Source organism: Thamnophis sirtalis, unplaced genomic scaffold (assembly GCF_051295495.1).
Source record: "Thamnophis sirtalis isolate CommonGarterSnake01/CBP01778 unplaced genomic scaffold, rThaSir2_p1.2 scaffold_4, whole genome shotgun sequence".
In the NCBI taxonomy this organism is placed as follows: domain Eukaryota; kingdom Metazoa; phylum Chordata; class Lepidosauria; order Squamata; family Natricidae; genus Thamnophis; species Thamnophis sirtalis.
Genome location: NW_028261384.1, coordinates 29,844,914 through 29,871,913, shown reverse-complemented (window position 1 = coordinate 29,871,913; position 27,000 = coordinate 29,844,914). Strand labels below are relative to the sequence as shown.

Here is a 27,000-nt window from a genome sequence, read left to right as displayed (position 1 = left end):
TATCCGCCATTATAAGTTGGACAGATACGCATCAGTAGATGCGGCATTCGGATGGTGGGTGCTTCAACAAGTTCTTCCCTCTTCAAGCTCCTAGCCCAGTCCCATTCCCACCTAGGGACACGCACAACTTTGGTACGTCCCATGCATGACCGCTGTCTCCACCAACGTTGGAGAATGGGGAGTTGGTTGGGGACATCCCTCTCGAGGCAGTGGAGACAGCGGTCGTCCCCACCCTTGGGGTCCTGGCCTAGTTCACAGAGGGAGTTCTGGAGCTAGGCTAGAGTTTCAGAGGATTGAAAGCAGTCGACTAACGCACAGCAGTCTACTTATCTCCGTCACAAAAGCGGGAAGACACTCCTCTGAGGCGATGACATCACTTTGGTAGACTCAGTTCTATTGGTTACTGACTGAGTTAACCCATGCATGACCGCTGTCTCCACCTGCCTCGAGAAGGAGCGTATCAGGTAAGAACCAACGCCACATTTTCTTTAGATTAGACCAAAAAGAATGGTAAAACACATTCATAAACCATATGTTTCCTGAAGCTACTCATGTTGTTGTAACTGGACAACTAACTGCAATGGAATCTCTTATATTCTTCCTTTTGTTTTGACAGAAATATGCGCAAGTGGATGAACAATGCAGAATAGATTTATCAGCTGCAAAAATAGATAAGTTAAGGAGAATCATTGATGAGCAAACAGATAAAATCGAATATTTAACAGCGATGTTAGAGGAAGAGAAAGACATGAGAGATGAAAAGGTATGTTGTTTTTCACAGCCATTAAAGAAATTAGGCCAGCTGTAGGATCTGCTTCATTGAAGCTTGTGGTCCAGCAGGTCTGATGCAAGCCATCAAAGATAAATATGCCTTAAAATAAATATTTTTTCCCAATTTTGTTGCAGGAGTCTCTCTCTGTCTCTCCCTCTCCCTCTTTCTCTCCCTCTCTTACACTAAGTCATTAGATTGAGTTTACCTTGGCTTACCCTGGGTCTTTTGTGTATCTTCAAATAACCATTAACTTACCTATTTTGGAGTTACAGAATGAAATAAGGTCATCTGTGTCATTTTTTAATAAATAACTGGGAGCACAGAGTAAATAGAAGTGACACAAACTGAATGAAATAGCAAAAACCTTAAAAGACAGAGATAGCTTTAAAACATTCTTGAAAGTTAGAAAATTGAATAGATAATAACAAATGAAATAGCAATCAATGTACATTTCATCATTTAAAAAAAGAAAGCAATAATATACTAGCCTTGATCTTGATTAAAATGCCAAGAAGCTTTTTCACTAATTAATTTATACTCCAAGAAAAATTCCTGTTCAAATTCAAACATTTTCAGAAAATAAAATTTAATTTAGAAATTTTGTATAAGGTTCTTTGATTCTGAAAATACTTTTTATAGGAAATGCAACCACCAGTTAGGGAAGATTTGGTTTTCTGAAACAGGAGATTTGTCCTCAAACTTATCTATTGTCAAGAATTAAATTCTGGAAGCTAATAACTGATGTTAATTTTCAGACATAGACAAATTTGGTATGCACATATAGCACCTTTGGTTTAATAGACAGTGTTCTAAATAGACAGGATCTAAATACAGTAGAACTCTAGTAGAGTATTTTCAGAAACTATTATGTCAGTTAGAAAGCTATGGAATATAATTCCTTTAAAAACTTGATTCTTTTTCCCATGCCATATTGACATTATGGGGAAAGCCAACATTAAAAATTGAAAAAAGATGGTGATATGAAAATATTGGATGAAACCTCAGATATTGACTTTGGACCACTTGATACATGATGATAAGAGACAATATATGTGTTAAGAGACAACGATCATCTAACAAATGTCAATGGGGAGTCTCAGTCATCCAGGACATGGTTGTCCCACAGGCGTTTTTTTCAAGAGGCAACTGGACTTTCTGGTTTTTCTTCGAAAACATTTCGCTTCTCATCCAAGAAGCTTTTTCAGTTCTACCAGCTGTAACCCAATGGCAATATTTACAACTAGAAACCTCTGTTAACAATATTGTTTGGACCATTAACATTTTCAGCTTATCAGATATTCAAGATATAAAACAGTTAAATCTTTTAAAACAAAACAAAAAAACTACTACAGGTAGTTCTTGGGTTACAACAGTTTATTTAATGACTGTTCAAAGTTGTAACAACACTTTAAAAAGTGACTTTTGACCATTTTTCACACTTATGACCATTGTGGCACGTCATGATCACATGATCAAAATTCAGACACTTGGTAACTGACTCATATTTATTATGGTTGCAGTGTCTCAGGGTCATGTAATCATTTTTTACAATCTTCGGACAAGGAAAATCAATGGAAAATCCAGATTTTCTTAACAACCATGTTACTAACTTAAAACTGCAGTGATTCATTTAACAACTATGACAAGAAAGATTGTAAAATAGAACAAAGCTCCATGTTAACAAATGTTTCACTTAGCAACAGAATTTGGGCTCAGTTGTGGTCATATGTTGAGGACTACCTGTTAATTTCAGTAAGTCAATTTGATATGCAGATGGTAAGAGATGAGTAGAAGGAAGAATTAGAGGTTCCCCAGTTTAGACACTGAGAGTGTGTCTTAACTTCTATAACTAGAGTGCCAGTGGATCTTAGCCTACAAATTATACAAGAAAAAATGGTATTGAGAATTGTAACTTCAAATTGTAATTTTTAACAGTTTATACAAAATCTAATAAAACAAGTTTAAAATTAATTAGAAGCATATAAAATATAAATTACCACTTTAAAACAAGAAAATCATGGTCAGTGGCCAAAGTGATTGTAAAAGCTTCAAACCACTAAAGATAAAGGTTCACCACACACATATGTGCTAGTCGTTCCCGACTCTAAGGGGCAGTGCTCATCTACGTTTCAAAGCCAAAGAGCCAAGCGCTGTCTAAAAACGTCTCCATGGTCATGTGGCTGACAGGACTAACTGCCAAAGGCTCATGGAACGCTGTTACCTTCCCACCAAAGGCATCCCCTTTTTTCTACTTGCATTTTTATCTGTTTTCGAAGTGCTAGCTTGGCAGAAGCTGGGACAAGTAACAGGAGGTCACTCCCTTACGTGGCACTAGGGATCCAAACCCATTTCCAGATTTCAAAACTTAGCAAAAGAACAATGATTAAGGTATTGGGCTTAGTGGCTTGAAGGACCCTTTCTAACATTACAGGGAATCTTCGACTTACAATCACAACTGTGCCCAGAATTTTGATAATAATGAATGCTCGATAAGCAAATGATGTGGTTGTTAATCACATTGTAAGCCTGAATCCATCTTATCAATTGGTCATTTTTTGCAGAAAAGGGCAACAAACTTTGCAAAATGGGATCATATTATTGTAGGACACTGCAACCAGTTGCAAATGGTAACCAATTGCCAAGCACCCAAAATGACTGCAGGGGTGATGCAACAGTTGTAATAGGTCATAAATTACTTTTTTTAGTCTGTTCTAACTTCAGGTGCTCATTAGGAAAATAGCCACAAGTTAAGGACAACCTGTATAATTGTGTATGTTTGCGTGTTCATGTTAACCAATTATCTTTGCTTATTTAAATTAAATCAAATCAAGTGAAATGCTGTATCCTTCTTGCTCTTCCTTGAATAATAAACCTGTACAACAGCTCCCTCTTGTGGATCTAATCATACTAACATACATATGTAGATTTTTCCTTAGAAGGAAGAAACAAAAATATTACAAAAGGCTACAGAAGCTTGTTCCTCCTAATGGGATTTTTGTGCAAAATCTAGTTTGATTTTGCAGTCCAACTTACCTTCATCCATTGTAATTGCTGCATAGCAATTTTTCTGGGGCAGAAAACATAGGGATAAAATCAGCAGTGTGGCATGCATTGGTATATAAAAGTTATAAGAGAGTGAAAGGTGTAAAAGTTTGGATTCACTTTCTAAAGGACAACTTGGAGATTAGAGGCAGTAATGGGATACAATGCCAACAGCACTTTTCTTTCCTAAAGTTGAATGGCTTTTAAATTGCTATATTCAAAATGGCAGAGTACTGGCCTCAACTGGCCCAAATATTATTAATGTATGCAAAGGTTTTATGACCCAACTCTTATCTTTATCCATATAATGTATGTGTGCCTCTCCTGATTTAGCAATATATGGGAAATCTGAACAAGGTGAGACATCAGAGAGAGCTGCCCTCTGAGAAAGGTCAAGCAGGAATTAACTTTTAAACAGTCCCAATTTATAGTACTTTTAAATCAGAACTCCTGATTTAAATAAAGTCTTGCAAGCATTTTTAAAAGACAACTGCAAACTACATTATAGAATTTCACCAGAGAGTACAATGTGCTATTTATTCCCACAAAACAAGACAGACAGACAGACACACACACACACACACACACACACACACACACACACACTATTGGTATAGTCCAGGAATGTTTTGGTGCTTACCTTTGCTAGCAGTTTCGTCTACAAAGGTAAGTGAATCTGCGGTGCCACATGATTTAGATTAGTAACCTAGACTAATATAAATCGTGTGTCACAGCTGATTGTCTGAAAACCTGGTTCACCTGAACTAGTAGCATTTTTTTTACTACCAGTTCAGGAGAATGGATAGCAAACCGGTCCAAACGAGTAGTATTTCACCCCTGATATAGTTCCATCTGTCACAATTAAAATATTTTCCTATTAAGCTATTTATAATTTTTATATTGATGCTAAGAGGCCATAAATATGCTGATTCTGCAAAGGAGTGTTGCAGTCAAAAGTCATGTTTCTTGAGTATAATCACGCATACGAGATTTGTGCTACATACGGAAAAAGTTAGAGATGGCTTTCTAAACATACCATAACATTTTATTCTAGAACCACTAGTGGGAGCTAGCCAACAGGAAGTAAGGGTTAGATCAACGTTTAAGTCCACACTCAGCTATACCGACTCAGACATTAAATCAGTAACTTCAAGCCAGTCACTTTCCTTCAGCCCAAGATACCTCGTAGGATTGTTATTGAAATAAAATGGAAAAAAAAATCTGATGTAAAGTTACACTGGATTCTAAGGGAAGGAATTGTGATATAAAATAATTAAGAGAGGGATTGGATCTGAATCTAAAGGCATTAATCAGATAGTCCTTGACTTACAATAGTTCATTTAATGACTGCTCAAAGTTACAATGGCATTGGAAAACGTGACTTAATTACTATTTTTGGCAAGCAAAGTCAATGGTAAAGCCCTTAACAACTGTGTTACTAACTTGACAACTGCAGTGATTCACTTAGCAATGGTGAAGCTATTAGGGCGAATGTCGACTTTCTCTATTTTGGTTAATTGATATTAAAATAATTTAAATTAAGAGTATTAATAATTTTTTACTTTATTATTAGTAGGCATTATTCTGTCAGTTTTGATTAAAACCAAGAGCATAGTATATTAAATAAATTATGAAATAATAAGAATAAAATTATAATCATATTATACAATTATTATTAACTTATTAAATAGTTTAAATAATTAATTAAATTTTATAAAGACAATTCTATCGCTCATGCTATAAAAACACAGAGCGTGAGATACACTTAAACCAAGCCAATCATTTTATAATGGTAAATTGCAAAATGAAATCTATGCTTTATTAACTGCAAAATGTGATGTTGCTTTCAACTTTCAAATGTCTGATTTACTACCTGTTTTTAGTAAGCTGGAACCCTTTCCTGGAACTGCCTGCTGGTGCCCTTAGGCTCCCAGATTTGGATTTGGGAAGTATATTTATCATGACACAATTTGTTTTCTTAGCAGTTCTTATGTGTAATGGGGGGGGGGGGGGGAGCAAGTGTTAAACTTCAATCATGCAAAAAAATCACAGCCTATCCATGGATTAAAATATAAAGCGCCAATGCAGCTTAATTGGATTAAATGTCTGCATTCAAATAGGCTTGCTTGAATTTTAAAGTAATTTATTTCCATTCCTTTGAAAATTCACTTGATTACTAGAGTGTTTACAACTTGTTTACTTTTTTACAACTTGTTACTACGTATTTTTATACATATTTATTTACTACATATTTAAATACTACGTATTTTTTCCAACTAAATGTGGTTCCTGATATCTCAGCTGATGCTAACTATTAAGCCTGTTAAAATCAGCAGTCCCAAACCTTTGCGGTTTGGCAGCCTGGCTGGAAGACTGAGAGGGGAACTGAAGTGTGCAAGCAATGGGCCTGGGCACATGCATACACAACTCCACTCATGTGAGCGGTGGGTCACCACTCACATGCAGGCGTGCCGGTCCACTTCTCATGTGCCCCAGTTCTGAATAGGCCCCCACCCGGTAGTGAGCCATGGCCCAGAGTTTGGGGACCCCTGTATTAAGTCATGATACTGTTGATTTGAAACTGGGGGTTTCCTTTGTAACCACACATGGTGGAATGTGAATGCACATTAGTGCATTCAGAGGGAATGCACTAATCACTCCTTTATATTTATGAACATCTAGAGGCAGATCTTTACTGAGGATTATTGAAGCTCTTATGGGTTTTTTCCCCATCTTTCTTTTTTCTTTTTAATACTGAGCAGAAGCGCTACTTTGCTACTTATTTGCCTGAACCACTTGGATTGTGCTGGAGGCTGCAAATGGTATCATAAGCGTCTGCTGAGAGGCAAGGAAACAAATGAAGCAAAGTATATTGCACCAACTCAATACAAGCTCTTCCCCAAACATAATTAAGTGATACTAATCAAGTAAAGTACAAAAGAGCTTGCACTGTGATTTTATGACTCACATTTTACCATTTTGGCATCATCATTCAGAGCTAGGCAACCTTGTTGTGTCATCATTTCAGAGATATTTCTTTACTTAAGCAGAGAAACAGAATGATCAAAGGGGGTGGGTGGGAAGCAGTGAAAATAGGACTTCAACTTCCTGCTGACTTTCCCATTGAATTTTTTTCTGGGAATCTGGCAGGAAGCATTGGAAATTTACCTCTCTTCCTCCTCCCTATCCTTCCTTTCTCTTTCTTCCCCCTCCCTTCCCAGCTGGCAGATAAATAACTGCCGCTGAGCAGGAAAGGGAGCAAAGGATTGTGAGACTGCCTGGGAAACTGTCATGGAATCACTGAAAATGAAAATCACATGACCATAGTCTCAGCCTAGCTGAAGCAAATAGCACTGAGCAATCATGACCTTTTTCACATTTCGAATCTCCACGGTCACATGATCAAAATTTGGATGCTTTGCAACTGACTCATATGTATGACAGTTGCAGTGTTCTGAGACTACATGATCCCCTTTTATGACCTTCTGACAAGCAAAGTCAATGAAGAAGCCAGATTCACTTAACAACTATATTATTAACTTAACAACTGCAGTGATTCAGTTAACTGTGGCAAGAAAGGTCATAAAGTGGGGCAAAATTCACTTAACAACTGTCTCACTTAGCAATATAAATTTTGGGTTTAATTGTGGTCGTAAGTCGAGAACTACTTGTACTGAAATGTTTATTACTGTATATTTTCATTAAAAGAGCCTTTTTTGCTCTTTCTGCTTTTTACGATAGCAAGCATAAATAGGACAACGAATAAAAATGATTGCCTTTACAAAATAAATTGCACAAATGTTCAAAACAACTAGAACAGAAGTTTGGGGACCCCTGGAGAACTAATCAGACATATAATGGTCTTCTTATCTGAAGGAAATCTGGTTTTAAAATCCAAGGGAAATTTTCTATTGTAACTTGTTCTCCCATTTTCCTTTGGCTTTTACAAATTTCTTGCCAATTTCTTTGTCCCTGTACCAGATAGCATTGTGGCATGGTCTTTTTAATTCTTTTAATCCTTTTTCTGATTTCTTTTTCTGTTTTCTCAGACTCATAGTGGTTTGTTTCCCTCCAGTTGCCATCCTGACTCCATTTTGGGGTATTCTCAAGTTGATCTGAATTTTTAATAATTTGCTTCTTATCCTGCTTTTTTGCTCTTTTCTACCTTTCCCCTCTTCTTACGTTCTAATATTACCAACATATCTAACAAATTTCTGCTAACAAATTTGTGCTTTAAGGATTGTCCTAAACCAGTGATGGCGAACCTATGACACGCGTGTCAGTGCTGACACGCGTAGCCATTTCGGGTGACACGCACATGCTCCCCAAACTTGTTTCAGCGGCAGCTCTCAGCCTGGGCGGCAGCGTCACGCAGGCTGTGGAAGGAGGAGGAGGAGGAGGAGGGAACCAACCAAAGAGAGGCTTTTACCAGGTCTGCGCCCCACAGCCAGGATCATCCTTGCGCCTCAAGCCGCGTTTGTTCCTGCAAAGCCCTTCGGGCAACCCGAGAGTTCCGCTTGACGCCAGAAGGGCTTTGCAGGAAGAAACGCGGCTTGAGGCGCCAGGACGGTCCTGGCTGTGGGGCGCAGACTCGGTAAAAGCTCTCTTTGGTTCCCTCCTCCTCCCCCTCCTTCCACAGCCTGTGTGACGCTGCCGCCCAGGCTGAGAGTTGCCGCTGCCGCTGCTGCACAACTGAGGGAGGGAGAGGGAAAGCAGAGGTAGCCTCAAATTCCACCATTGGGACAGGGGAAAGGGCTTGTCCCTCAAGAGTGGGGGGGGATAGAGGTGGGAAGAAGGGGCCCGGCCTGTCCCCAGCGCCCCCCACAGATGGATTACGGATCGAATGCTTCTCTCTCTGCAGCCTTTTTCTGCAAGTCCCAGCTACTCAGCGGGGCGTCATCATTTCCGGGGGGGTTGCAGTTTTCCAGCTCAGATATCAGGATCCGCCGGGATTAAGTGGGAGAAAACGCCGCTGGCCGAGCGGAACAAACACATCCAAAGGTTAATCTTATTTTACGAAAACACAACTTCCAAAAATCGATCGTGGCCTCCGTCAAGAAGCTCTTCCCCCACCCCCCACCCATTCTGGGGTCTTGGTGTCCCTCGGCTAAGATCCACCCCGGAAAGCAGAACGGGGGCAGCCCTCCTGTAATTCTGGCTGGGTTAAAGAGCAGGGATGGAGGAGCCATATCACACCTTCATTCAAAGGGTGGGGAGGGGGAGGCCCGATAAAGTCCCTCCCTTGGGGTGTCTGAAGTCCCAGCTGAAGCAGCCGAAGGAAAAAGGATAAGCATCCGTCGCTGCCCAATGGCGCTTGGGGTAACCCCGCTGGGCAGAGCCAGTCGCGTCTCATCCTGCAAATGAGGGTTTCCTTTGGGGAGGGCCAGGTGGTTTCAAGCACCCCAAACAGCCAATCTCTCTCTCTTCGTCCCCCTTCCTTTGATCCTGGGGCTGCAGAACTTTCCATGGGCTCAACGGTAATTGAGTAAAATTCTAAGCCACTGCAGTAGCTGCTTTTTGGTTTTATTTTTTTTAATATTTATCAGTCTCTCTTTTAGTTGAAGAGTTGAAGTCCACAAGGCTTAAAGCTGTCAGGTTTGAAGACCCCTGGGTTTTTTTTCCTAAAGGGTTAGGGGTGCAAGGTTCTTGTAACTTGACAGCTTTAAGACTTGCACGCTTCAATGCCAGAGTTTCTGAGCCAACATTTTGGTTGCTAAGCAGGACCGTTGGTAAGTGATACTGATAATAATATCAAGGGCAACATACGAAATCGACTGATGAATAAAGAAGTTACTAAGCAGCTATGTTAAATAATTTGTTTTTGGTTTATTAAATACAGTTATATTGCAATTATATATTTTTGTAGTTTAAACTATAAATTGCGCAAAATTATGTTTTTGTCGAAGTGACACACAACGCGAGTTATGCTCGATTTTTTGCCGATTTTTGACACACCACGCCAAAAAGGTTGCCCATCACTATCCTAAACTATTATATGATTTCTTTATTCCTGTAAGTTCTAACATTTCTCCGATTCACATTACTGTACTGTCAAATGTTTCCTCTTTAAAAACACAGAAACATAGAAAACTGATGGCAAAAAAGTCCATTCAGTCTCTCCTTTGAGTGTTCAGTTTGTGTTTTTTTTCTTTTTAATTATTTATTATATTGTTATTGTTCTTATTATTATGGTTTGTCGCACAGTCAGGAAATGTTTCAGGCTGGATTTGGCCTTTTTGTCTGCCTCTTGTGCCTTTCCCAAAGATCTAGGATAGGTAGATGTGGATGTGTTAGAGCGTTAGAGGTATTGTCACAGGATGTAAGCTATTAGAATAGAATATAAAATGGAATATACTTTATTGGCCAAATGTGATTGAATACACAAGGAAGTTGAGTCTGGTGCATAAACTCTCAGTGTACATACAAACAACAAAATAATATATTCATAAGATACTAATAGAAGAAGGTAGCAGAAAAGATGAGAAGCATAATATTACATATTATTACATATTACAGCCCTATTACATGTGTAAATACCCTTAGGCATAAGACAGTGCTGTGGTGATTAAGTGTTCAGGAGAGTGATGTGATGAGGGGGGGAAATGTCCCTGTGCCTAGTTGTTTCAGCATGCCATGCCCTATAACAGTGTTAGATAGAGAAACCAGTTATTTAATAAGATGTAACACATTACATGCCTAGTGAAGCCAATGAGCCCATTAGGGTGTAACTATGAGTCATGGGACAGAACTTCAAAAATAATGGGATGTTGTTTGTTTCTAAGAATTACTTTCTTTTTCTTCCCTAAAACTCGTCTTGCCCCCAAATAACATTACCTAGCTTACCTGTTCTTTTTGGCCTTCTGAATGTTCTATGGATTTTTGTTGTAGGGTAGTTGTCTAATTTGGCACAATGTAGCTGTCTTTTTTTCCCATTCTGGAAAGATGTATTAGAGGCTTTAACTTGTCACCACAAAATCTCCTACAATTCCCTCCTTTGAAGTTTGACATATTTTATTATTTTAAGTTTCATCGTCCCTCAAAGATGTTCATGTTACGCAAGATGTTAATTGCAGGTCCAATCATTATGCTACTTAATCTGACCAATGATTCAACTTAAACTCCAATGCATAAAATGACAGATTGCACCATCAGCAACGCTGTAGTAGTCACAAGAGGCTGAACCAGGACATAAGCAACAATTCCAAACATAGTTAGCGAACCAATTTTCAAACACTGCTTAACCATGTGAATATGGAAGAAAACCAGATATTTGAAGCTCTATCTATTACTGCGTCAAAAGCATGTGCCAGTTCATATGACTCTGAACATAGGTATGGATCTTGGAGAATGCCTAGATTTGGTAGACCAACCCAAAGAGGCCAAACTGGATGACAGTGCCCAATAAACTGAAACGTTTTATCAGGAAAAGGAAAAGTGTGTGGCACATTAAAACATTGTGGAATTGAAAGTTACTATGCAAAAACATGAACTTTATGAACTCTTTATCATTCTCAGATGCCTAACTGGAAGAAATAAGTCAACATAGAATAATATACGTATATATAAGTTGAACATGTCTAAACTATGTGTATTTTGCCATAAATATATTCTATATAGCATTTCAGTTTATTATATTGTCAGTATCATTGTACTCATTTTTCTTTCTATCTTCAGATGATCTAGAAAAGAATTTAATAAATATCTTAAAAAATTAATAATACTGCATCTTTAAGTAATTGAGCTATTTACTGTTAGGTTTCAGGGTGATTTTTTTTAACTTGTTTCAACTCCCCCCCCTTCCCCTTTCATTAAAAGAAATATGCAGCAGTAAAATCTCAACAGCTATTTAACAATATATGCAAATGTTCTAAATAGCTTTGAAGCAGACAAGAAGAAAGAGTAGTTCTCCAAATAAGCTTGGATGCATACAAAGTCTTTTCCATAATGAATGTGGCCAGATTTTAACAAAGGCCATGCATAATAAAAATGTAAATGAGTTTGCTTTACTAAAAGTATAACTTTAAAGTCTTTTGTTGTAATGCTGTTCTGAAACTTTCCTACGAGGTTATCACTGCTTGCATGGAGATTTACCCAAAACTTTCAATGGCATTTAAAAAAAAGAAACTCAAAACCCAATAGCCTATGTGTGATGTGCATGCAAAACTGCTCTAAAGCTGAGAATATGAATTGGCTATGGGTGGCTTCAGCACGAAGCAAAAAGCCAACTATATTGCCGTAAGACTGCCTGACGGACTTCATGTGGCTCCCAGCCTAGAAATTTCTCCAATTTTGACATGTGATGTACTCGTCACTGCAATGGCAGCCCTGTCACTGAGAAATGGCACAAAAGACAACAAGGCACCCCCTCCCTCTCCTTAGCCCTGCACATTGCAGCCCCCTGGAGCTGTCTGCCCATGGTTTCCCTGGCCTGCCTAGTTACAGACAGCCCTTCTAAAATGAGAGATAAGGGTGGGTGGACTGGATAGGCCCCAGCTGCCTTTGGGATGCAGCTTCCACAATAAATTGGCCTGAATGATGAGGGCAAACAAACAGTATGATATGTATTATGCCTGTCAATTATACATCCCCACATGTTTCCATCTTTGTATGAGCGGGACCAAAGATTTTCTTCGGCAAGTTCTATTTCGTCTCCTAGATTTTCCTTCCATTCATATTATAACTTACATGACAGGATTCAGAAATTTTTTATGATAGCGGCATTGTATAACCATTGTGTGTCCATCCCCCACTCATCCCAGCATCAGATTTACATTTTGTTGTCCTTTTATGCCTCTTGCTTTAGAAATAGATGGCTTCTTAATCTTTCAGCTTCAACGTGAAGGGTACGTTGATGTGGAGTGGCATCGGCAACAGATGCGAGAGTTGAGAGAGCAAATAGGTAGCCTGATTGAAAAAAACTCACAGCTTCAAGAAATTGTGAAACTGGGAGCGAGAGAACAGACTTACTTAGGTAAATTTTACTTGTAAATCAAATAAAGCATATGCGGAGAAAGAGAAGTAGTGAGAAAACTAAATGGCAGATTAGTGTCTAACCAGCAATTGTTCATTTCTTTCCAATTTGCTCTGTAATTTGAGTTGGTCTTGAACTTTGATATGCTTAGTGGAATTAATTTATATTAAATATATGCTTATTTTCTGGTTTTTATTCTGGTAAAAAGATATTTTATCTATGAATGTCAAAATGTTGACTATTAATAGATTAATAATTATTTTTACTTCTAATAAGACAACAGTATCCACTCCTAAATAATAAATGAAGAAATTTAGGAAAATGTCTATTACATATCACAATAGGTTTTCTTTTCCTTGCTGCACATTGGAAAGTGGAAAATTAGAAATTTGCAATCATAAATCATTTCTATGTCCTAGAAATTAAGAGTTTTAGAGCAATTAAGTTCATATCCAAACCAGATTTCAAAACATACAAATAATAACAAAGAGCAATGATGCACATGTAGCAAAAACAAAATACAAAAATATACTATTGGATGAGAATATAAATTAGTAGAAAGCCAACATTTTTGCAGTTTTATCATCTCTGATGACTTGCCCATATCTCTGGCAATATTTAGAACCACCTGCTAAAGCATTTTGTATCAGCTGTGACTAGCAGCACGAATGAATATTAATGAAAAGCAAAGGGTGCTCAGACACACTTGGCTCTTGAACTTATTTCTTAATCTCCCTCTCTCTGACCAGCCAGCTAAACAGCAGGAAGAATTCTGTGAAGGTCAAGGGCAGTTGTGAAGGTCACCAGTCTGCTCCTGCCTTCATCTACCGTGCACCCGGCTGACCTGCAGTGCACAATATGAATCTATTCAAATAGCCATGTAATTTCATGGTGTGCTTTATCCCTGCCTTACCCTTATTTCTTTCAGAGAGCGAACTAAAACTTTTGCAGAACAAAATGGAAAAAGAAGCGAAGTTAACGGAAAAGGTACTGTATCCTTTACTTATTTATGTCTATAATTAATTGATTAACTTGTACAATAGATGCAGGAGTCTAGGAATTCACAATATTTAAAAAATGATTCCTACTATTCTATTGTTCCGAGCTTGTTAACTTTTATACATTGTTTTCAAAATATAGGATTTCTGTGGAAAACTTGCATCCTGAAGTTAATCCGGATTAGATGCAGGATGGAAAAGCAAAATGAAGTACCATATAATATAAATGGAAAGTAATATGATGTTCCTGATTTGCCAAGTTTGCTGCTATTCCATATACTAGGAATTTCATATGGTTGAAATTTTGGAAACAGAATGGAATCATTGATAAAAATAACAATAATAATTTATTATTTATAATTATAAATATGATGTATATACTAGGAGGGTTCCACAATTCTTGATATATGATGTGGTACCAGTCCACGGCCCATTGAGAACTGGGCTGCCCAAGTGGTACATGAGTGCAGGAACCTCCATTTGCACAAACAACAGATGGCAAAACCATCCCTTCCCTGCTACTGCCAATCTGCAGAACTGGAAAGGTTGGGGATTGCTGCATTAGAGGAATTTTCTAAGTAGTCAAGAGTAGAGAAGCTAGTAAATAAAATTAAACATACACTTTTTAAAATTTCCAGGTTGGTAATGGGTGAAAGGATATAAAGGACTTTTCTTTGTTGCTTTAGATCAAATATGTCCAAACCAGGGCCTATGGGCCACATGCGGCCCTGGACAGTTAGTAGTGCAGCCCCACAAGATCATAAACTTTAATATTATTATGAGATGATATATACATTAACTATACATTATATATATTAACTATTTTATATATAGCCCAAGACAATTCCTCTTCAATCCAGGCAAGTCAAAAGGCTGGACCCCCATGCTTTTCACCTTGGACATTGTGGTATTTCTGAAAGTGGGATTGAATTAAATGGCAGGAAAATGTTTTGATGATAGTAAAGGGAGGAAAGTCATCCCTGTTGGATTTGTGGAATCTAACAATCATTCTGTTGAGGGAAGCTTTGATTAAACCCTTAACGTTTATTTTGGTAATTTCACTGCTGAACAAATAAAAAAGTCAGAGATATTTTAAGCCTCATCTTTCAAACCAGTACTTAAGAAGAATTCAGGTTTAGAATTATATATGAGGACAAGGAAGGGAAATGAATAAGGAAATTCATATTTACTGTATTTTTCGGAGTATACAGTAAGACACACCTTTTTTCTTCAAAAAAGAGGCTGAAAATCTGGGTATGTCTTATATATCGAATACAGCATTTTTGGCCTCCCGAAGCCCCACCTCCTTCACAAAAATGGCCGTACATACCCTAATGGGGGCTTTCAGAGAGCTGGGGGCTGGGAAGGGCAGAAATTAACAAATAACGGGCCGTTTTTTCCCCCAGCCCCCAGCAGCACTCTATAAGCCTCCATACGACTATGCATGCAATTTTTTTGACAAAAAACAGGCCCTTTTTTGCGAAAACAGGCTGTTTTTGGCTCATTTTTGGCCCCTTCACACACACACCAGGATCACTCTGCAAGCTCCCCCAAGGCTATTCATGTCCTTTTTTGTTTTGTTTTTTTGGGTGGGGGGGGGGGAAATGGGCCCATTTTTGGGAGGTTTGCCGATTGCAAAAACTTTTTTTTTCCTTTTGGAAAGCTCTTTAACTGATTGATGAGAATTACATTGATCAAGTGCTGTGCCAGCAGAAAGGAAGTCTTAGGTGCTGCAGATTGTCAGCGATTTCCTTCTCCAGCACATGGATAAATACACCTGAAAACATCTCCCTATCTCTCTCTCTCTTTCTCTCTCTCTATCCCTCTACCTACCTACCTACCTATACTTTCTCCCCCCCACCTACCTACTGTATTTCTCTATCTCTCTATCTATTTCTCTCTCTCTCTCTCTCTCTCTCTCCCTCCCTCCCTCCCTCCCTCCCTTTATCTACCCAGCTACCTACCTAACTACTCTCTCTCCCTACCTACTGTATTTCTCTCTATCCCTCTGTCTACCTACTTTTTTTTAATTTGCCTCTTCAAAACCTTGGTGCATCTTATACTCCAGTGTGTCTTATACTCCAAAAAATAAGGTATGTTCTTTAATGTCTGAGGTAAGAATTTGTTCACATTAATGTTTTCTTGAACCTTGGTTGCCTGTAAATGTCCTGGACAGAAATGTGTCTGTTTGTTAAAAAAAAAAAAAAAGGAGCTCTATTAAAACTAAAATGTGGCTTCTCCCAAAATGTTCAGAAAGAGAGATTGTGTCATTCAGATTGTTATCATTCAGATCAATTTATATGTAATATAGAGCTGGATAAATTCAAACAGCCAAAACGCTTATAAGATTTAACAATAGCAATTTCCATTGGAACTAAGTAATCTGAGGCAGTAGAGCAGGGGTGTCAAACTTGCAGTGTCACGGTGGTGTCATGTAACATATCAGGACATTTTCCCCCTTCATTAAAGCAGGCATGGGTATGGCCAGTGTGTGATGCATCTGGCCCATGGGCTGCAAGTTTGACCTGCAGTAGAAAATCACTTTTATCTGGTAATGATGGGCTAGTTCTGACTAATAGCAAGTACTGTTCTACTCCATGCCAATACTTCTGAACTAAAGAGCTGGGGAATTTAAAAAGTTAATAGTCCAAGTTTCCTTTAATTGTTAAATTTAATATAATTTTTCAATGCACATATTTCCAGACAACTTCCAAACGATCTACTGTGTTTTCCCCAAAGTAGGACATGTCCTGATAATAAGCCCTATCTGGCTTTTCAGGACCTGTGCTAAAATAAGCCCCTCCAAACTACTTAAACGCATGTGCCTGCCATTTCCACTTATTGCTTTACACGCAAAAACTGAAATGAGGCAAGACTGGAGGGGAGAAGGGGGGACATGCCCCATGCACCCCACATGCCCTTACCGTACCTGCTGGTACAGCTGATGGCCGGGCAAAAAGAGTCCCCGTTGCAAAAACAGAGAGAGCCCAGCACCGCGCCTCACACCCCATTCCTTTCCTGGCAAAAAGGGCCTGCTGCAAAAAGAGTGGCTGGCCAGCAACGTGCCACATGCCGTATTCCCTCCCTGGCAAAGGAATAAGCCCTGTGTCCCATTTCTTCCCGAGCAAAGCAACGCACCTCACACCCCATTCCTTCCCTGGCAAAAAGAGCCCACCGCAAGAAGAGCAGCAGGTCACCAAAGCGCCTCGCTCCCCCTTCCTTCCCTGGCAAAGCAATGCCCCTCATGCCCCATTCCTTCCCATGCACAAAGGGCCCATTGCAAAAAGAGCGGCAGGCTAGCAATGTGCCTTGTTCCTTCCCTTGCAAAACAACGCGCCTCATGCCCTATTCTTTTCCATGCAAAAAGAGCCCGCCGCAAGAAGAGCAGCAGGCCAGCATGTGTTCCATTCCTTCCCATGCAAAAAGAACACATCCCACCCTGCCCCAAAGGCAACAGCATCCTGGCTGCTTCTCTTCCCCACCATCTCTTTAGCGAGATGGGTGACAGGTGGGATGGACAAGAAGCAAGGTATGCATCCTAGCAGTTCCTGAGACTTGCAGCTCTGTCGCATTCCTCGCCGTTTTGTCCAGGGAAGCACCTTGTAAAAAAAAACTCAGGCAGGGTGGGAGGTGTTGAGACGCGCATCTTACCAGACCCTGTCGGTTCCATCGCGTCTCTAGGTCAGTCTGTGCAGGGAAACACCTTGCACGGTAAAGAAAACTTTTCACGAGTTCAAGAAGTTAATTGCTTGCACTTGCAAAAAGTTTTTCTTTACTGTGCAAGATGTTTCCCTGCATAGACTAGCCAAGAGATGCGATTGAGCTGCCAGTGTCCAATGAGACTCACAGCCTGGCCTACCTCATCCCCCATCCCACCTGCTATCCCCAAATTGTTTCTCACTGTGAGACGTGCCTCTTACCGGAGACTGGCAGCTCCATCGCATTCCTTGCTGTTTTGTCCAGGGAAGCACCTTATATATAAAAAACCCTCACAAGTTCAATCAAACTTCATCGCATTCCTCACCATTGTGTCCAGGAAAGCACCTTGTAAAAACTTCTCCTTGGACGTTTAAAAAGTTTGATTGAGGGGGGGCGTTGCTTGATGCCGCAACGACACGACATGCAATCCTGGGGCTCCAGGATTGCTGTTGATATCTCTGTTCCTAAACTATTCTGAAGGAACAGTGATAGAAAAGAGCATGTCCTGCTGATCTCAGGATCGCAAAGCCCCTGATTGATCCAAGAGAAAGCTCTTTTTGCCAGCTACAAGATAAGCAGCCAAAATGGCTGCAGAAGGTTGGGACAAGCCTCTGAAACAGAAGCAGTACAGGAGTTGTGTCGAAATGGTGAGGAAAAAAAATATTATTAAAGAATGGAAAACCCAAAGAATTGGAATTTAAAATAAAATTGAAGACAGAAGAAAATAAATGGCGAATTAACCGTGGTTTAAGACTATCATGTTATGTTTTCTACCTTAAGGTTGTTTGCTTTCTATGGATGGACTTTTTACAAATGCCTCTTACTTTTAAACTGGACTGGTCTCTTTTTTTCCTTCTTCCTCTATACTTTTTCCATTTTTTGTATTCATGGATTAAAAGCTTCTTCTCTCATAAGCCTTGGAAGGAGCGTAATTTTTAAACATTTTTTACCTCTTTCAGAACTTGGTGTTTACAGAGAAAGGCAGAAACAGATGGAAAAGAGGTAACACTGCCATCTAGTGGCTAGAGGCTTGGCAATATCTGATAAAGCTATAAGCTTTGTTTACTGAAAGGCTCAGTGGAAAACGTTTTGTTTATACAGGTGTTCCTTTGAAGGAAAGAGAAAGCTTTGATTTGAAAAACTCCACTGAATTTGTTTGACCTAAAAATTCTCAGATGTTTTGGCAGTGTTTATAACCTGGAAAATGGCACAACGTGAAGAAGAAAAGGCACTAACTTTGCAAAGAATTTTCTTAGAAATTCAAAAAGTTTTAATAATTACAGAGAGAATTGAAAAGAGACTTGAAATTATAGATCAAAATACAGACAGTACAGGGGCAGTGATGAAGTTTGAGGACAGAGCTGCAAAAATAATAGAGACATATGAAAGTGATAAGAAAATTGTTGATACTGACAGCAAACTGAGAGTGGAGGGAAATGCCAAGTGTGAAATACGGAAAGGAGAAATCGATGAACTGGAACTTTATTTCAGATGTCAGAAAACAGATGAAGAAAGGAGAGAAAATTTGGCAGAAATAATGAGAGTAATCTCGGCAGAAGCACTAATGATAACAAAAGTTAAGCTGATAAAAAGAGCAGATAGAGGGTTTCGAATTCCTATATGACATGCAATGAACAACAAGTTCTTAAGAGAAATTCACATAAGACTTATCAAGAAAACACTTAGAATACAGACTTTACAAATGGCAAGAGATATTGGACTACACTATCTCTGGAAGGATACAGAATGATGAAATGAAATGTCACAATAAATTTTAGTTAAGTGTAGTTAAATTTTGAGTGCTATGTACAAAGTAATAATAGCTATAGTCAAATACATGATTAATAATGATAACAAAGCATTTATATATACTAGATAGATAATATGAAATTTTATACACTACTGTAAATGAGGGTTATGGAGATCATGCTGAAAAGCCTTTTTATAAAAGATAAACAATTTTATATAGAATAGAATATAAAGATGTAATATCATTGGATGATTTCAGGATGATGTAATAAAATGTCATAATATAAATTTACTTTAAATTTAATATGCCTTATGTTGAAAGAATGTAATAATAGCTAGCTTAATGGATGTTTATTAATTATATCAATTTGTATACAAGTGTATTAGAATTATGATCCCATTCCTAATAATGGGAAAAACATGAAATTGAAAATTATTATAGAATGTTATTAATGCTAAAATAATAGAATGATGTCACAATAAATTTTAGTTAAATATTGTTACATTTTGAGTGCTATGTACAACGTAATAATAGTTATAGTCAAATAAATAATAATGATAACAAAGCATTTATATATACTAGATTGATAATATGAAATCTTTTACAAACTGTAAGTGGGGATCATGGAGATGATGTTGAAAAGCCTTTTTATAAAAGATAAAGAATTCTATGTAGAATAGAATTTAAAGATGTAATATTGGATGATTTCAGGATGATGTAATAAAATGTCATAATATAAATTTACTTAAATTTAATATGCCTTACGTTGAAAGGATGTAATAATAGCTAGGCTTAATGGATGTTTAATTATAACAATTTGTATACATGTACATTAGATTGAGGATACTAATAATGGGGGGGGGACATGGAATTGAAAATTATTAGAGAATATTATCAATGCTAAAATTATAGAATGACTTAGAATAGGAGGAAACATAATAACAATGTGTACAAAAATATCTTGATTGTCAATATGTGAATTTTGATAAAATTCAAGTGATGACTATGGAAAGGACACCTTGTAACCAATTGACACACTATGTGTAATTGAAGAGGCTTTTATGTTATATGTGTTGTGTGTTTGTGTTTGTCTGAAAATTAAAAAAAAAATTTTTTTAAAAAGTTTGATTGAACTCACGAGAAGGGTTTTTATACGTGTATTCCTGGACACAATGGTGAGGAACACGATGGAGCTGGAAAGGTAAGATGCATGTCTCGCTTCTCACCCACCCCACCTGCCAGAAAATAATAAGCTCCCCCCCCCCAATAATAAGGCCAAGGCCATATTTCAGGGATCAAAAGACCCTGTCTTATTTTCGGGGAAACCTCTAAAGCTTCATAATTTTTTTTTTAATAGTTAACAAATAGTTTTGACTTACTGAAGGCGGAACTTGACAGAGAGAAAGAAAAACTGCAAGCAAAGATTCAGGTAAGATTATTTTCAAAAGAATTAAACTGTTAAAATATTTTTGGTTTTCAGTCTACCTCTACTAAGCCTAGAAAACAATCGGGCCACCAGTTTCAGCCAACGGGACAGGCTCTCGGCCAAACAGGCGCATGCAGGGATTCAAGCTGCCTTGGGGCAGGACATTGCCTTTGCCACCCCCGTCGCCGGTCCTGTGCTACGGGCTAAACTGAGCTCAGAGGCTTTTTGGGCCCCGGGAAGGGCTGGCAGGAGAGGCCGGAGGGGAGGACAGGCCCGCCCACCCATTCCTTCCGTCCCGAGGAATTCCACTCGGGACGGAGCACAGTTCGATGTAGCTTAAGCCTCTGTTTAAAATTCCATTTAAAGGGCAACTTCTTAATCTGTGTTTAAGTAAGTAAGAAAGAAAGAAAAAAGGGAGGGAGGGAGGGAGGGAAAGAAAGAAGAAAAGAGAGGGAGGAATGGAAAGAAAGAAGAAAAGGGAGGGGGGAATGGAAAGAAAAAAAGAAAGGGATGGGGAATGGAAGAAAGAGAGAGAGAGAGAGAGAGAGAGAGAGAGAGAGAAAACTGGGTGGGTGGGGGGAACGGAATGTAAAAAAAGTAAACTTAATAAAGTGAAACTCATATAAACCACAAACTGCTGCTATCAGCAGGCAGGGAGGTTGTTTTATCCTGGAAAATCCCAGCCTGGCTGAGGATCTCCCAAACCAAGATTCGCAAATTAATCACTATGCTTTAATTATGTTCAATTTGTAATAATGAAAATACATCCTGCAGATCAGATATTCTCCAGTGTGCTACTTGGAGAGTCCAAGCGTGGGTTAACACAGTGTATCTGCCCTAGGACTGAGTGAGTTTTTTCTCTTGCCCTCGCCTCCCTTTGCCTCCATTATTCAGTTTAAAAAACTCAGTCCGCCCGTTTGGACTGTTCTGGAGAGCACTCCAGCCCTGGGGCAGATAACTGGACTCCGCATACTGTTTAAAATAGTCTAAATTAGTTTAAATTAGTTTTTGCCTTAAGTTTTTTCATTCAAGTGTCCTACAAGGATCGGAAGATCGGTTTACAGCTAATTTGAGTGCTGAGAGGGCTCCAGGCTATTTCTTCGCCCGCTGGTCGCACGTGGAGCAGGGAACGAGAGTCACTTGTCTGGCAGTGGCCGGCGAGCAAGGGGACAGTGGGAGGCTTCCCGCCCCACGTTGAGTCCCATCGGGCCGTTGCAGAGCTCGCACAGTGCGCCTGAGCATTCCGATAAGGGCAGCGGTGCTCTCCTTGCCTGTAGAGACGGCGGCCATTATTGTAGTTCATATGCTTGGCTGCCATTTTTAGGAACCTCATGGACGGAGGAGGCATTTGTGCGCCTTCAGAGCGAGGAAGAAGACCATTCTCAGCCCCTCAGTTACAGTCCACCACTGAGGAACGCGGGCCTTGTCCAGGGCGCCAGCCAGGCCTGCTTTCCTGTTCCCCACCACTCGGAGCTTCTGAGAGCAGCAGGAGGAGGGAATCTGACTCTCGGGCGGCCCTCTCCTCCCCATTTGGTCTGCGGACGCACTTTAGCCAGCTGGCTAGGTGCCCAGTGCCCAGCTGCTCCGCCAAACGCAGCAAGCTAAACCCTCCATCCAAGGGAAGTAAAGGAGGGAAGGGTGCCAGTAAGAAGGCCTCCCTGGGGACGTCTGGGGCTGGTGATAGTGCCAGGGAGGGCTCCTGACCAGCAGGGGCCGTTGTGGCCAAGGCTCCACAACCACAAAGGTCTCCGGTGCCTGTGGGCCATGAGTTGGGCTCGCCCCTGTGGCATGGGGAAGTACAGGACTCCCACTCCTTCCAAGGCAGAAGATCCCTTCCCTGATAGAGGAAAGGTCTGGGGGTGCAGGGGAGAGGCCCAACTCAGGGAGGCACAGGAGCGGGTCTGGTCTATCTAGGCCAAGACCTAGGGAGGACAAAAATCCGGCATTATCAGCGAAGATGAGGAAGGTCATCTTCATTGCCATATCCCAAGGGATCGCTGAGGGCATTAAACACAGAGAGACGGGGACATCTGGGCCCCCCAAGTCTAAGTTGGCCTCAGGTTCCACTCAGGTTTGGGCTCCGGCCTCTCTGGGCACTTCAGTTGCCATGGAGGAGTCAGTTTGGGAGGAAGAGGAGGAGGCTGGAAGTTTTGAGCTGTCGGAGGTTGAGGATTTACCTCCTGACAAGCCAGCCTTTACCAGCTTGTTCAAGCCATCATTGTTTAAATCTATTTTACATAAGGCCAAGGCAGCTACCGACTTGGGTTCTACACCTAAGGGGACAGCTGCTGCATCCTCTTCAACCAAGGATCCCAAAGAGGGTCTGTTCAAAGAGACCGCCCCCACTCAGGAGTTAATTCCAATTCCAGATCTATTCCTGGACGTGGTCCAGAGGCAGTAGGTTCAGCCTGGTACCTTGACCAATCCTAGCGGAGGGGATAAATCCCTTTATTCCGTGGAGAGTAAGATGGAAGATGTGCTGAAACTGCTCGAGGTGGATGCTCTGGTGGTTTCCTTAAAATCAAGCTCGAACCTGCCAGCAGACAGAGCGAGGGTCTCAAGGCGGAGGATAAATGATCTGAGAAGGCTTGCCATAAGGTGTACCAGGCAGCCGCCTAGGCTATCAGAGCATAGACCTCGGCCTCTTTCTTCATCAGGGTGTCCCTTCTTTGGCTCAGGCAGCTGAGGGCTAGGCCTCCCACCAGGGGATCCCAGTGGAAACATGACCTCAGCAAGATTATTACGGCTGTGGAATACTCAGCGGATGCCTCGTTGAACGCCGCCGAGTTTGCTTTTAGAGCGTTGGCTTCCAAAGTTATTTCGCGTTGGCTGCTGTGGCTTCATCACTGGCCAGCTAACATGAAGGCCAATGGAAGCTAGCTTCCGCCCCGTTTAAAGGGGGGGCAGCTCTTTGGGGATGCCCTGGACAAGTTTGTTATCGAAATGAAGGACAAACGTAAGATTCTCCCAGCCACCTTGAAGAAGAACGAGCGCAAGGGCTCTGGTTCCTTCTGGAAGCAGTCCTTTCAGGCTCAGGATGCTAACCAGCCGTCCACTACTTCCGCCTATCAGAGATCCTACTCCCAGGGTGGGGATAGTAGTCAGGACAGGGGTTCCTTTGGGTCACGCGGCAGACAACAACAGCAGCATTCCTTTTGGAAGCCGTACCCAGGTAGGAACAATTCCCGCCAGTTCTGTAAGGGCAAGTGACCATCACAGGGGTCCTCCCATAGGGGTTGGCTACAGTTATACAACGACGTATGGGAGAAGAACACCATAGACTCTTGGGTACTCAACACGATCAGGAGGGGCCTGGTGTTAGAGTTCCTGTCCTTTCCACAAAGGACGTTCATTCGGTGCCCGACTCCAAAGAGTACCTTGAAGAGGTCCCTTATGTAGGCGGAAATTGCCCACCTCCTCCAGATCAGGGTCTTAGAACCCGTGCCCTGGGAACAGGAAAGACAGGGATTCTATTCCATACTGTTCTTAGTTCCCAAGAACTCTGGGGGGTGGAGGGCCATCTTGGATCTGAAACGCCTAAATCAACATCTGGCATACAAAAAGTTCAAGATGCAGTCACTCCACTCCATTCTGGACTGCGTCAGGTGGGGAGATCTTCTTACATCAATAGATCTAAAGGAGGCCTACCTGCATGTACCAATCCATGCAGCACACAGATGGTTCCTGAGGTTCTATGACGGGAGGCACTACCAGTTCCGGGCTCTGCTGTTCGGCCTCTCATCTGTGCCCAGGACCTTCACAAAGATCCTAGCAGTGGTGGCGGCCCATCTCAGTAACCACCCGATTCGTCTAGAATACTACCTGGATGACATCATAATTCCGCAAGCCAGAATCAAGCCAGGTGAGATGTCCAGCTGACCATTCGCACGTTGCGTCTGCATGGCTTCTTGGTGAATTTGGAGAAAAGCCAGTTGGAGCCGACCACGCACATCCAACATCTAGGCGCGATCAAAGACTCTCTCACCTGTCAGGTATTTCTCTCTCCAGACCACATGCAGAACCTCAGGCGCAGAGTGCAGCAGTGTCGGAGATCCAGGTCAGTGCCGATCGTCACACTATCACATGACAGCGGGATCATGATCTCTTGGTTGAAGGTGGTTCCCCCGGGGCACGTCTCCATGCCAGGGAGCTACAATGGTTTCTCCTGCCGATGCAGAGGGCCAAGACCAGCAACTCGTCGAGACGAGTGAGGGCCCCCCCAAGGTCCTCCAGTCTCTTGCCTGGTGGAAGATGGCGGCGGTTGAGAAGGGGTGCCTCTTCAAGGAACCCGAGCAGATTGTGGTGACTTCAGCTGCCTGCCTTCTCGGGTGGGGGGGCTTACTGTCAGGGCCAACTCACACAAGGACTGTGGACCCAGAGGGAGGCCTCCCAGAGCATAAACTGGTTGGAGCTGAGTGCTGCCCGCCTCGCCCTAAGGCGATTCTCAAGCCTGGTTGTGGGGCACCATGTACTGTTGCTGACAGACAACATGGCCACGAAGGCACACATAAACAGGCAGGGTGGCACCACTTCATAAAGCTCATGGCAGAAACAGAATGCCACCTGCATCCATCAAAGCAGACCACATCTCGGGGTCCAGCAATCAGGAGGCGGATTGGTTGAGCCGGCAGCAGATCGACCATCCGAATGGCAACTGCCAAGGTGGCGCAGTGGTTAAAAGCAGCACTGCAGGCTACTGCTAGATCAGCAGGTCAGCGGTTCAAATCTCACCGGCTCAGGGTTGACTCAGCCTTCCATCCTTCCGAGGTGGGTAAAATGAGGACCCAGATTGTTGGGGGCAATATGCTGACTCTCTGTAAACCGCTTAGAGAGGCCTGAAAGGCCTATGAAGCGGTATATAAGTCTACTGCTATTGCTATTGCTATCTGGACCTGTTCCAACAGATTGTGAGGAGATTCGGCCAACCGCAAGTAGACCTTTTTGCCACACATGCCAACACACATCTGCCATGGTTCCTTTCCCGATACCGTTCTCAGTGGGAGGAGGAGACAGATGCATTGAGGTTTAAATGGCCCCCAGGACTATTGTACACATTCCCTCCTCTACCTCTCATTCTGCACATGGTGTCCAAGCTACTTGCAGAAGATGCGGAGATCCTCCTGGTCTCCTCCCATTGGCCCAGGAGGTCCTGGTATGCAGATCTAGTAGGTCTCTCAGTGCAGAGACCGTGAAGGATTCCTCAGGAGCAGATATCCCTCTGCCAGGGGGCAGTTCGCCATCCGGATCCTCAGTGGCTGCAACTAGCTGTCTGGCACTTGAGGGGGAGCTCCTGAGGAAGCAGAAGATCTCAGACAAGGTCATTCAAACTATCCAGGCGTCCAGGAGGCCTTCGACCACCAGGATATACGAGGAGATCTGGGTTGCATTTTCTTCCTGGTGCCAGAAACAGGACATAAGGGATGTGTCTGTTTCGGTTCCCCAGTTGCTGAACTTTCTGCAGGAGGGTTTGGACAGGGGATTGGCCCCCAGCACCCTCCGGTGTCAGGTCGCGGCCCTGTCTACCATCCTCATCAAAGGGTCCTCCCGTCCCTTGAGCCAACACGCACAGGTCAAGAGTTTCCTGAAGGGAGCGACGAACATCAGTCCCGTGCGGTTCACCGGTACGCATCCTGGGACCTGCCACTGGTTCTTCGAGCCTTGACGGTGGTGCCGTTCGAGCCGCTTCGACAAGCAAGTCTTCACCATCTGACTCTCAAGATGGCATTTCTCGTGGCCATCACGTCTGCACGACGGGTGTCCGAGTTAGCGTCTCTCTCCGTCAGGTCAGATCTATGCATCAAACTTGCTTATGAACATCAGGGCAGGTGAGCTCCTAGCCAGGTGATTGCCCATTTGACAAGGAGCGCTGCCACTTCTGCGGCTTGGGTGACCCAGACATCTATTCTCGACATTTGCAGAATGGCCACGTGGGCTTCTCCCACTGTATTTATCAGGAACTATAAAATTGACGCCTTTGCCTCAGCCGAAGCCTCTTTGGGGCGAAGAATTCTACAGAAGGTCACAGAGGCTTTGGAGATTCAGGTCTCTCCCCACCCAGGGACACTATAGTTTGGGCATGTCCCACGCTTGGACTCTCCAAGCAGCGCACTAGAGAAAGACCGTTGGCTTACCTGAACAGTCGTTCTCAGTGTGCTGCGAGGAGAGTCCAATCCCACCACGGGTCCTCGCGGATGCGAGGGAAATGACTGGATGTGACTGTTGAACGGGCTTCCTGCGCGGTGGTTCTTTGTTTTTTAAACTGAATAATGGAGGCAAAGGGAGGCGTGGCCAAGAGAAAAAACTCAGTCCTAGGGCAGATAGACTGTGTTAACCCACGCTTGG

The 27,000-nt window shown here is 41.8% G+C and overlaps 1 protein-coding gene across 1 annotated transcript in view; it reads left to right on the top strand.

Moving 5' to 3' along the window:
* CUNH10orf67 (chromosome unknown C10orf67 homolog) overlaps positions 1-27,000 on the top strand; it is an 84,318-nt gene that overhangs the window by 31,148 nt on the left and 26,170 nt on the right. Inside the window, exons 8-11 of the mRNA XM_014067034.2 lie at positions 617-763; positions 12,644-12,785; positions 13,714-13,772; positions 20,590-20,661. Of these exons, the coding sequence (XP_013922509.2) occupies positions 617-763; positions 12,644-12,785; positions 13,714-13,772; positions 20,590-20,661 (420 nt within the window). The remainder of the gene's footprint in view (positions 1-616; positions 764-12,643; positions 12,786-13,713; positions 13,773-20,589; positions 20,662-27,000) is intronic.